At 40.8% G+C, this 12,419-nt stretch overlaps 1 protein-coding gene across 1 annotated transcript in view; it reads right to left on the minus strand.

Moving 5' to 3' along the window:
• Positions 1-12,419, minus strand: part of SLC35F1 (solute carrier family 35 member F1) — a 222,983-nt gene that overhangs the window by 111,254 nt on the left and 99,310 nt on the right. Inside the window, exon 2 of the mRNA XM_070952931.1 lies at positions 669-844. Coding sequence (XP_070809032.1) covers positions 669-844 — 176 coding nt within the window. The remainder of the gene's footprint in view (positions 1-668; positions 845-12,419) is intronic.

The following is a 12,419-nucleotide window of genomic DNA, read 5'->3' on the forward strand; positions in this document are numbered from 1 at the left end:
ACAAGCACATCTCATCAGCAAACAGCTTATTCAAGTATCTGAAGAGGAAAGCCAGGTTTGCCTTGAAGAAGTTCTCATAAATAGAGTCCCCTCCCAATTCGAATCTTTCTTATCTCCTGTTGCAGCTCCCATGTTATACTGGATGTACTCCTCAGAGCATCAAGAATGTTGGGAAAAAGAGGAAAATCCATACACATAGAATTCTATTTATTAACATTAAACTCCAAATGAAAATATTTCCCTTATTTATCAGGAAAAACATGATACATTTCAGGTATCATTCTAGACATAACCTCTTGAGCAATCACTTACTTACTTACTTGCTTGCTTGCTTATTTATTTATTTATTTATTCTTTAGATAATCTACAAACTCTTACAAAATCATAAGAATTTCTTGTAAGGGTTATATTCATCAAATGTCTCTTTTTCTAAGAGAACTTTATGCCAGCAAAACATGTAATGGTGATTTTGAACCTTGGTAATTATTAACCTATTCCTGGATGAAAGAGCGTATCATTTTATTGCCTTTAAAAATTCAACTCTAGTTATATTATAGGATGATTTGTTACATAACAAGACCAAAATTGGCAAAAAGGAAAAAATGAGGCCATGTACAATATCAGGAATTGATATAATAACCCATCTACAGGCAGCAAACCCCACTTACCTTGTCTAACAGCTAATGTTGTGGTGTAGACCAAAAATAGGAGAATGTAGTTCAGAAAGCTCTGAAAGACAGGAGTGTTGGCATGAAAATCATCTGACAAATACTTGCTGGTTAGGCTAATACCACAGATCAGCAGGGATAAGACTTGCCCCAAAGCTACAGATAACAGGAGCTCCCTAAAAGAAACAAGACAGAAACCATTTTGTTAGAACAGCCAAAGATGCCATTGGTAGAATGATTACTTCCCTCCCTTTGTTGTCTACCTCCCCCACCCCCAGAACAGGGTGTCAAACTCAAGGCACGGGGGCTGGATCCAGCCTATGGGGTACTTAGATCTAGCCTGTGGAGCCACCCTGGAAACAGCAAAGGACTGGCCCATGGTGCCTCTGCCAGTGAAAACAGAGCTCAGGAGGGCAGCAGGCGGCCCTCCTGAGCTCCATTTTTTATTTTTTTTTGCTTTAATTTATATGCTGCCCTTCTCCGGAGACTCAGGGGGGCTTACAATGTGTTAAGCAATAGCCTTCATACTTTTGTATATTTATACAAAGTCAGCTTATTGCCCCCACAATCTGGGTCCTCATTTTATCTATCTTTGAAAGGATGGAAGGCTGAATCAACCTTGAGCCTGGTGAGATTTGAACTTGTAGTAATTGCAAGCAGCAGATCTTAATAACAGTGCTTTAATCCACTGTACTACAGGCTCATTTTTGCTGGCAGAGGACTTGCAGGAGGCCATCGCAGCTGAAAATGGAGCTCAGGAGCCCGTTTTCACTGGAAGAGCGCTCAGGCCGCCACAGGAGCCCCCAACATGAGTGACGTCAAGCTGGTTATGCCCACCCTGGCCACGCCCATCCTGACACACACACATCCCGAGGTCAAACACAACCCTGATGCAGCCCTCAATGAAATCGAATTTGACACCCCTGCCCTAGAAGCAATGAGGAGGAAAAGGAAGAGAAATCTTCCTTTTTACTCATAAAACAGCATGAAGCCAATATTAAACGTGCTTAGAGAAAATAGAAAAATGGCAGCATGATCATAAAACCGAATCTAACCAATGGAATTCATGATATCAGTGTTTTACAAACTTCTCAAAGTAGACCTTGGAAAGTGAGAATATTGAGCACATGCACATATGCACACATTAAACATGCAAGAAAAATAAACTGGAGAACTACTCCCAATGGTGAAGTAAGTGGGGCATTTATTGTTACACTAGCTGGATGCCTGTGCTTCACTATGAAACTATGTGATTGGGCGTGATAAATTGACACTTAAAGCCTGAAACTTAATGTAGAATGTGTAATTCCATAGCATCAGGGCGTGTTAATATAAGGCAACTGGCATTTGGAACAGAGGGGGAGGGGGAGGGGGAATAGAATGTCCCAGCCCGCAGGCCGCATGAGTCACGCGCTGGCCACGGCCACTCCTGGTTTAGTGGTAGCATCAGAGCGTGTTACTATAAGGCAACTGGCACTTGAACAGAGTTCTTTTCAAGTGGGGAAGGGAAGTAGAATGTCTAGCTCCTTAGCATCAGAGCATACACAGAGGCATCTGCTCAATCTAGAGGTTTCACCCTGGTAACAAAGTGTGTCCAGCTTTTGTGCAATGTCATGATACATGGAGTAGTTTTCATTGCAACATCACAATGAATACCCATGTAAAATGTATACCCCGTTATTCTGCCAATGGACTGAGATTTAATATTAGAAAAAATGCACCTCAAATACTCAATTTTTAATCTAATCTAATTATATTCCCCAGAAAACTGCATCTGAGTAGATTTAAAAGGAACGCTTCAAACTAAGGTTGTGTTTCACACACACACACACACACACAACATATCTCAGGTAAATCCTCTGTATTTTCCTTCACCATGCACAGACAAAATACTATGTTGCTTGATAATGTAATTGTTGCATGATTAAAATTCACAGAAAAGAGTTTTATATTTTGGGAAACACTTTCCCTGGATTTGGTATTTATAGGTTCCTTTTGCTGAAATTCAACTGTTTGTCACCCTATTTCAGTAGTTCATTTTCAGAGACCTCACGTGACATATAGGTTCCTGGGCCTTGGGCTACATTGACCCTTAACTCTGTGTTCATTGGGAGCAGAACCTTAACTCTTCAAGACTATCTCCCCCAATCAGCTGCCATTACTGGAACTCCTGGTTGAAAATTATGGATTTTCTTTTCTAACATATCAGAATGGTGCCAGCCAGGGGTAGGATTCAAAACGTTCAGCAACCGGTTCTTTGCCCGGTTGCTGGGTGGGTGTGGCCATGGTGGGCATGGCCTACTCGGGCTCCTGCACCATGGCAGGGGGGTGTTTTCACCCTCCCCAAGCCCCGGAGGCTTTCCTTGAGCCTCCAGGAGGGTGAAAACAGCCTCCCCCAGGCTCCGGAGGCCTTCTGGAGGCCAGAAACGGGCCCATTTCCGGACTTCCGGAACTTCCAGGAGGCCCATTTTTCACCCTCCCAGAGTATCCGTGCAGGCACTGCACTTACCTGGCATCCCAAACAGGCAGTGTGGAGACTCCCAGGAGGGGCAGGGTGGGGTGGGCGGGGCCAGCCAGTCCTTGCAACTACCGGTTCAGCGAACCAGATGTAAAATTAGCATCAGGTTTGCCTGAACCGGTCTGAACTGGCTGAATCCCACCCCTAGTGCCAGCCTACAAAAGCAGCTTTGTAGAATTGATACTGATAGGACAACCCAGTAACAAATGTGAAATACTATACTCCGCTTTTCATATCTATGAGATACAGAATTTGAGTATACCTTTAAACAACAATCAGAGTTTTCAGTCTTTAATCCCCAGAGTCAGTTTTAATCCAACCAATGATCATCTTCATCATTGCCAATCTCAGAATACAAAGAACACCGCATGAGGCAATCAATGCACCCTCCCAGCTGAGCAACAGGAGGAGACAAATAGCAGTATTGAACCATTATCCAACTCTGTAACCATGGTTGATGTTACAGAAAGTAGCTGGATTCAGGGATGTTACCAACCCATCAATTACCATCCATGTGCTCAATTTAAAATGGCATGATGGTAGGGCAAAATTTCTGCAGGGTAAAAAGAGACTGTAAGGCTAAGTAAAGAAAGATTTTACACCAGCAGGAAAAGAATCTCTTTACACATGCTCATCAACAGAGCTTTAATGCTTGGATGGGAAAACTACACTTCTGTCAGAGTTAAACTAGCTAAACTATCATATGGGTGCAGAGCTAAACATGAATGTGGTAGACATCACACATGGAGCTGCCCTTAGTTCCACACTATAAGTAGTATTCATTTAATGACCACAAACATTAGCTTTGTGTTAATAAGGAAATGTACACGTTGTGACAATATGTTCCTTGGGGGAGGTTTCCATAAATTTTTCTTTCATCCTTGGGAACTTTCTTAACCATGTTTTTAGTATGTGAGATTTTATGCAGAAATAGTATTTGAAGCAATGAAAAATTAGTTGAAGCTTCAAACTTGATACAAAGGCCACTAAACTCATGAGATTTACCGAGTATTCCTATTGCATTTTCTCACTGTGATTTTAACAACTGGTGAGATGGCTTCAACCACCAGTTTCTGATGCTGACATATAAAGTTGTCCAAACTGCCATGTCCCCTGATGTCTAGATTCTAAATTAATTATACTGCTTAAGAACTGCTTGCCTCCCATAACTATGTCTTAAACACAGCAATTTCAGAAGCAAGATACGTAATATAGATAAAGCAGGTGTGTATAGTGCTTCAAGACATAAGATGAACAAAACCCAATATTAAATCTATAAATCATTTCCGAATTGCCAAACTCAACAAACAATTCTTTATATAAACCGCACCTTACATTCCTATTGTACTGAATTAATACTGAGGAAAATAAATTAAGCAACTGCAAAATTAAATTTAACAAGGGCTAAAGATAAGCTTGGAATTCACAGGAAATATGGTTCTTCAATTTTAGATACAAGTTAAAAAAAACAATGGTTCCAGTTCATCAGTTTTCCCTCAGGCAGCGAGATAAATCTTTCCCATACAGGCTGGCTTTCAGTACAGCGAGACAGTTTTTGACAATCTGGTAGATTTATTACAGGCTTGTCACATGTGGGGGAAACAGTCTTAGTAAAAGGTAAACACACACACACAGAGTGCTGAACTCGTTTTCCTTCTTTTAATAGAGTTTTAAATTGCAGGTGTCTGAGTGAGTTTATGTTTTGGTTTATATTTTTTATATTTTTATATAAATTTATATTTCCTGAGCTATGGAACTAAGTTCCAAATATTCAGATGCTGGAGCTTATTGGAAGCAGTTAATATATCTCAAGGTTGATCCTTAAACCAGAAGTCTCCCACATGCTCTTTTTGGGCACATTACGCAAGCAGAGACTTTCTTTGGCAAGCACCAGATTTTGACCTCATCTGACTTTTGATATTAAAGATAGTTTTAAAAATGGGAAGCTGACATACTGGCAAAATAAGGTGCCAGGGACCAATGTAATTTTTAATTCTAGCAATGCCTCAAGGCTCAAAACAGGCTTTTTCTTTCAAAAGTAAAAATGATGCATGATGGGCATGGAAAGTGTTGAAATGTTAAGGTTAGGTCTCCATAGGACACTCTGAATACACACACACACACACACACACACACACACACACACACACACACATTTACATTTTAGCCTTTTTTTTAAAAAAAAGGTTTTACTTTGTATAATAGTATAATCAAAATATTGGTATCTTGATACATTGTCTTTATTGGTGTTCATTTTTTAAATTTTTTCATATATTATTTCTATTTCTATTTTCTTCTTGCATATTGTGACATTTGTCCTAACATTTTTTTTAATCCTTCTTGTTCCACTCATGTTTTCCACTCATGAAATACTATGAAGGCAACTTTGTATGGACACTAACTATGTCCTTCATAAAGGCCACTTTATGAATAGAGAGACCCCAGTGGTGGCCAACTGGTGACTGCATTGTTCAACTGTTCTCAAAACCCAGAGTTCCCAGGCTGAAGAGTTTATCTATCTTTCTTATCTACCTTAAAATAACAGGTTGCCAGAAGTAGAATTTGATGCAAATGCCAATCAGAGGGCCCGATGAATCAATATAGATTTTGTAGCATATAAATTGGTTAAACAAGGAATGGACTTCAGATATTGCCAGACAGATCTATAAGACAGTTGAAGGTTTTAAGATCCATCCCAGTTTAGTCAATGCAGTTAGTTGGATGAATAGACTGACTCAGTCTGAACAAGCTTTATATATTTCCTATTTGTCTCGATAATGTCAAGTAGCAGGTAATGACTATCAAATCAACCCTGCTGTTTTGTCCTTGAAAAGTGTTCATTCTACAGAAATAACTTCTTTTGTTAAACATTTGGTGTGAAGTACAGATCAAAAATAAACTCAGCATGTATTAGTATATGGTACTAATATAGAAAATGACAATGAAAACAGTTGCATACAAAAGTTTAGGCATCCATACTTAAACATTATATTTCAATGACTCCTAAGTGAATTGAAGTTGATACAACCTTTACATGATGTGAAGACAATTCTACTGGTGAACAAATACTCTAATAGCAAGAGTACTTAGACTTATGTACCGCTTCACAGTGCTTCACAACATTCTCTATGTGGTTTACAGAGTCAGCACATTGCCTTCAACAATCTGGCTCCTCATTTTACTGACCTCGGAAGGATGGATGGCTGAGTCAACCTTGAGCCGGTCAGGATCAAAGGAATCAAAGGCCCAGGCCTTTGTGAGCAGAGTTAGCCTGTGATCTGCATTATAATCACTGTATCACCATAGCTTATTGAGCCTTCTAACCTCTTTGATTATGACACTTTCATGAGCAGTCAAATAAGCACACTGCTCTAAGCAGTTATCTGAACATTTGAAAATGAAGATAATTAACTCTTTCAAAGTGAAGAAATTTATAAAGAATTGTTTTTTAATCAAATGCTTAGCAAATGGCCAAACAATTCAACAGGGTGTAAGAAACAAAATACCTTTGCTCACAACAAAATACCTTATGCCACCAGACTCAAAATTTTGGGCTTAGACAACTTAGAACTTCACCATCTTCGGTCTGACCTTAGCATAGTACATAAAATCATCTGTTACAATGTCCTACCAGCCAATGAATACTTCAGCTTCAACCAAAACAATACAAGAGCACACAATAGGTACAAACTCATGGTAAACCAAGCCAAACTAGACTACAGAAAATACGACTTCAGTAATAGAGTGGTCAATGCCTGGAATGCACTACCTGTCTCTGTGGTTTCTTCCCCAAATCCCAAAACTTTAAGCTTAGACTGCCTACTGTAGACCTCACCCCATTCCTAAGAGGCCTGTAAGAGGTGTGCATAAGTGCACCAGCGTGCCTACTGTCCCTGTCCTAATGTTCTCTTTTATTTGTTGTTGATTTTTTTTAAAATTTGATTTATATGCCGCCCTTCTCCAGAGACTCAGGGCGGCTTACAGTGCGTTAAGCAATAGCCTTCATACTTTTGTAAATTTATACAAAGTCAGCTTATTGCCCCCACAAACTGGGTCCTCAATTTACCTACCTTAGAAAGGATGGAAGGCTGAGTCAACCTTGAGCCTGGGGAGATTCGAACTTGCAGTAATTGCAGGCAGCTGAATGTTAATAACAGGCTATTAGTCTGCTGCGCCACCAGGCTCTTTTTGTCTCCTTTTCATGTATTTATAATTATAATTATAATTATAATTATGTTTACACTTGTATCTGTCATAAAATACATGCTTGGCGAAATAAATAAATAAATAAATAAATAAATAAATAAATAAATAAATAATAAAATAAAATAAAATAAAATAAAATAAAATAAAATAAAATAAAATAAAATAAAATAAAAATAATGTGATAGTCACTTCGTTGTGTAATGTATTTATTGGTAAATGTATGTCTGTTATGTTAGAGATCTATTAGTTGTGGATGTAAATGTGAACTGAATGTGCACAAACTTCTGTACATAGATGATATGTTATTGGCTGAGAGCCTGAATCATTTGCAACTAATATTAGATGAATTGTATGTTGCAACAAGGAATATCAGTCTGAAAATTAATACATGAAAGATCAAGGTAGTTGTGATTTGCAGGGAAACTGCAACAAACAATTATAAATTATATAAAAAAATAATAGAAAAGCTAGCCCATATTCTATAAAAATGATCAAAAGCTAGAGCAAGAGATAACTTTATATAAGAATATTTTTTGAAGTGGAGAAATGGGGATATTTTAAAGTATGCAAATGAAGGTGCAAAAAATAGAGTGGAATTTGTTGCAAAGAATGAATGTTTGTCAAAAGATTCTAAAATAGCTGTGTATGTCTCTAACATAGAATTGGATATATCAGTAGAAAGCAAATTTATGATTAATGCAATGAGAATAATCTATTGTGATAAAAGACATAGGTCAAAATAAATGAGTGCTGAACAAATATGGACAGAAATACAAGACAGAATACAATAGAAGAACTGCCAGTTTGGTATAGTGCTTAAGGTGCTGGCTAGAAATAAGGAGACAGTGAGTTCTAGTCCTGCCTTAGGCATGAAAGCTGGCTGGAAAACTTTGGGCCGTTCACTCACTCACTCTCACCTGTTGTGGGGAAAATGGGAGGAGGAAAGAACATTATGTATATTTACCAATTAATAAAGATGAGGTAAAAAAATCAAACGAATAACATAAAAATAATTTGAAGCTATTTTATTACACAAAAAGAATAAATGAGGTCTGAATAGCAAAATAAATATATGAAGGAAGACCAAAAATTGGTGACTGGATGGAGTAGATAAGAGCCTGAAAAAAGAGAAAGATGAGAAGTCTGAGGACAAAATACAATATGTGAAGTGATGTGATAGAATCAAGGATGATTTGTAAGGTAAACAAGATAATGTTCAGCCTGAGACAAAGGGAAATGTTTCCAGGCTATCAGATATTGGACTTTACCATGGTGTTTCCTAGAGTCCAAGATTTCCTTAACTTCAAAATGTTGCTCCCCCTCTATGAGAATGGGAACTGGAGGGGTGCTTTGGTCAGCCCTTAGGGGAGACGAGTGTTCAGGTTTTAATAAACTAACATGAAATACAGGATGTATACGTCTCAACGTTTTTGGCAATTCCAATTCAACTGTTACTGGATTAATCAGTCTAATCACACGAAATGGTCCCACATACTTTGCGCCCAGCTTTTTTGACTTCTGGGTAGTCTGTAAGTATTTAGTAGACAAATAGACTTTATCACCCACTTTATAAATGTGAGCTGGGGACCTTTTCTTATCGGCTTGCACCTTATGGGCCCGGTGTGCCTCATCTAATGCCTTCTGAGTTACTGCCCATGTGCTCTTTAATTGTTTAATCCAATCCATCAAAGAGGGATTCTGGGGATCATCTTGTGGTAGCTCGGGAATGGGTACGAAATCCTGGCCCGATGCGACCTTAAAAGGAGTGAAACCGGTGCTACTGTGTACGGAATTATTATATGCCACTTCTGCAAATGGCAACAAGTCTACCCAATTGTCTTGCTGGTAATTTACGTAACACCTTAGGTATTGTTCTAGAAGCCCATTGATTCTTTCACAGGCCCCATTTGTCTGAGGGTGGTGACTGGAACTCAGCCCCTGGGCGGAGCCTATCAACTTCAAAAACTCTTTCCAGAAACTGGAAGTAAATTGCACACCCCTGTCAGAAATTATTCTTTTTGGAGATCCATGTAGTCGGTAAATCTGCCAAATAAATAGTTTTGCAAGGGTTTTTGCTGAAGGGATCTTTGAGCAAGGGATGAAATGTACTTGTTTGGAAAACAAATCCGTTACTACCCAAATGACAGTGCAGCCTTCACTCTCTGGTAAGTCCACAATAAAATCTATAGATATTTCCTTCCATGGGGCATTCGGTCTGGCCACACCTTGCAGTAATCCAGGGGGTTTTCCTGGAGGTCTTTTAGCCGAGGCACATACTGGACAGCTAGCCACATATGCCTCTATGTCCTTTTTGAGTGCAGGCCACCAAAATTGCCTCTTAACAAGATGTAGAGTCTTGACAAACGCAAAGTGTCCTGCGGCCTTGGCATCATGAGCATATTTCAATACGGTTGTTCTTAATGTGGTCGGAACATACAATTTTGATCCAACCCAAGCTAGTCCGTCACGAAGTGTGCATTCATTCGAGTGGTTCTTAAACCACTCGTCAGTTTCTAGCGCTTTTTGCAATTTTTCGAGTAAGTCCCCCGAGAGTTCTGGTTCGGTTTTTTCCTGCGCTCTGGTAGTCGCAGGTGTTGCCAATTGTGTCGAGGGGATCATAGGTTGAACCACCTCCTTCTTGATGCTGTTGTACTGAGGCAATCTGGAAAGTGCGGCCGCCATGAAGTTCTTTCCACCAGGAAGGTAACGTAGGGTGAAATTGAAACGATTGAAATGTTGGGCCCAACGAGCCTGTTTTGGTGATAGTTTGCGTGGTGTTTTTAATGCCTCTAAATTCTTGTGATCAGTCCAAACTTCGAAAGGGTGCTTCGCTCCTTCTAAAAATTGTCTCCATGTTAATAGTGCCCATCTAACTGCAAAAGCTTCCTTCTCCCATATGGCCCATCTCCTTTCCGTTTCTGATAGTTTACGGGACGTGTAAGCACAGGGTTGTAATATCCCGTTTTCATTCTTTTGCAAGAGTATTGCTCCTACAGCTACGTCACTGGCGTCAGCTTGTACTACAAAAGGTTGTTCCATGTCTGGGTGTTTGAGCACTGGTTCAGCCGCAAACAGCCGTTTCAATTTTTCGAAAGCGGCTTGACAATCCATAGTCCATTCTAGTGGTTTCGAGGGTTTGGGCTTTACTTCCCCTTTCATTTTTAGCAAGTCTGTAATTGGTAGTGCGATTTTCGCGAAAGAGGGGATAAATTGTCTATAAAAGTTAGCAAACCCCAAGAAGCTCTGTAACTGTTTACGGGTGCGTGGTGCGGCCCATTCCAATACTGCCCGGACCTTTTCAGGGTCCATCTCTATTCCCTCATGCGATATGCGATATCCAAGATAGTCGATTTTGTCTTGGTGGAATTCACATTTAGAAAGTTTGGCATAGAGTTCAGCCGTTCTGAGTTTCTTCAAGACCGTCCGCACCAACTTTACATGGTCGGCCATGTTGTCAGAATAGATCAGGATGTCATCCAAATAGACCAACACCCCCTTATACAGGTGTTTATGCAATACTTCGTTGATCAACTGCATGAATACAGCAGGGGCTCCCTGTAGTCCAAAAGGGAGCACTCTAAACTGGAAACATCCCAGTGGGCAATTAAATGCTGTTTTCCATTCATCCCCCTCTTTTATTCTCACTCGGTAGTATGCCTCTCTTAAATCAAGTTTGGTGAAAATTTTCCCCTTCCCTAAATGGGCTAACATGTCCTTCATGAGTGGGAGGGGGTAGACATTTTCTACGCAAATCGCATTGATATTCCTATAATCGACCACCAAATGAAAGGATCCATCTTTCTTTTCGCGGAACATTACTGGCACTGCCACCTTGGGTTTGGCTCGTTCGATGAAACCCCGTTCTAGGTTCTTGTCAATAAAATTTCGCAATTCCCCCAATTCTCGAGGTGTCATGGGGTAAATTTTTGGTTTGGGAAGCTTCACCCCAGGGAGTATTTCAATGGTGCAGTCGGTAGCCCTGTGGGGAGGCAGAGCATCCGATGCCTTTTCACTGAAGACTTCCTTGAGATCCCAATATTCCTTTGGAATCTTCTCTTCTCCCTCAATATAGTCAATGGCTACTGCCGCCCTTTCTGGTTTTATGTCATCCCTCAGGGGGGAGCCTTCCTTCCCCGGCATCGGTTCTGCCGTGCGGATGCGCAGGACCCCCGTCTTCCAATTTACCCGTGGGTTCCATTTTCGAAGCCAGGGCAGTCCTAGAATGAGGGGTCTCTCCATACCAGGGGCACAATAAATCTGAGATTCTCTACATGATTCCCCAACTGCAATTCAAGGGGTTCGGTCATAAAGCTAGCTGGACCCCCTCCTGCAATCGACCCGTCTAATTGACAGAATGCAATGGGTCTTTTTAAAGTTTTTAGTCTCAGTCCCATTTCCTCCACCACCTTGGAGCTAATTATGCACCTAGTGCACCCCGAGTCCAATAGGGCTAACATTTGCGGGTGGGCCCCTGTGGATGGCACCCTTACTTCTACGAGGATGAGCAAGGGTTCTTCCGTGTGACTCACCCGATCGTCAGTGTCGGAGTCAGAGTCCGTCTCGCTGTCGTCATCATTGGTCGGAGTTCCCAACTCACCCTGATTTCGGGGAGCGAACTCAACGACTTCTCCTTTCAGGGCGGTGCCGCAGGTTTTGGCGGGTATTTTGTTGCCTTTCTTCGGCCCGGCCCCGGCAGCTTTTGGCAGTGGCTTGGAGAAACATTCGGCAGCCCGGTGTCCTTCTTTCCCACATTTGAAGCAGGTGAAGGGCTTTGACTTGGGTTTGAATTCGGTCTTCCCCCCAGTCATCTTTGGTGCCCCCTTACAGTGGAAAGAAGATGATTGGCCCCCCATATGCCCTCCTCGGAGTTCGCTCCGTTTCAGCTCGATCTCCACATCCTCAGCTACTATGTACCATCTCTGCAAATCTTCGGGGACCCCCATGCTTCTACAGTCTCGATATATCTCTTCATTCAACCCATCTTTGAAACTCTCCAAAAGAGCCATTTCTGACCAGCCTGTCATATA

The sequence above is a fragment of the Pituophis catenifer genome, unplaced genomic scaffold (genome assembly GCF_029215685.1).
Source record: "Pituophis catenifer annectens isolate HBS135680 unplaced genomic scaffold, rPitCat1.0.hap2 SCAF_1, whole genome shotgun sequence".
Lineage (NCBI taxonomy): Eukaryota > Metazoa > Chordata > Lepidosauria > Squamata > Colubridae > Pituophis > Pituophis catenifer.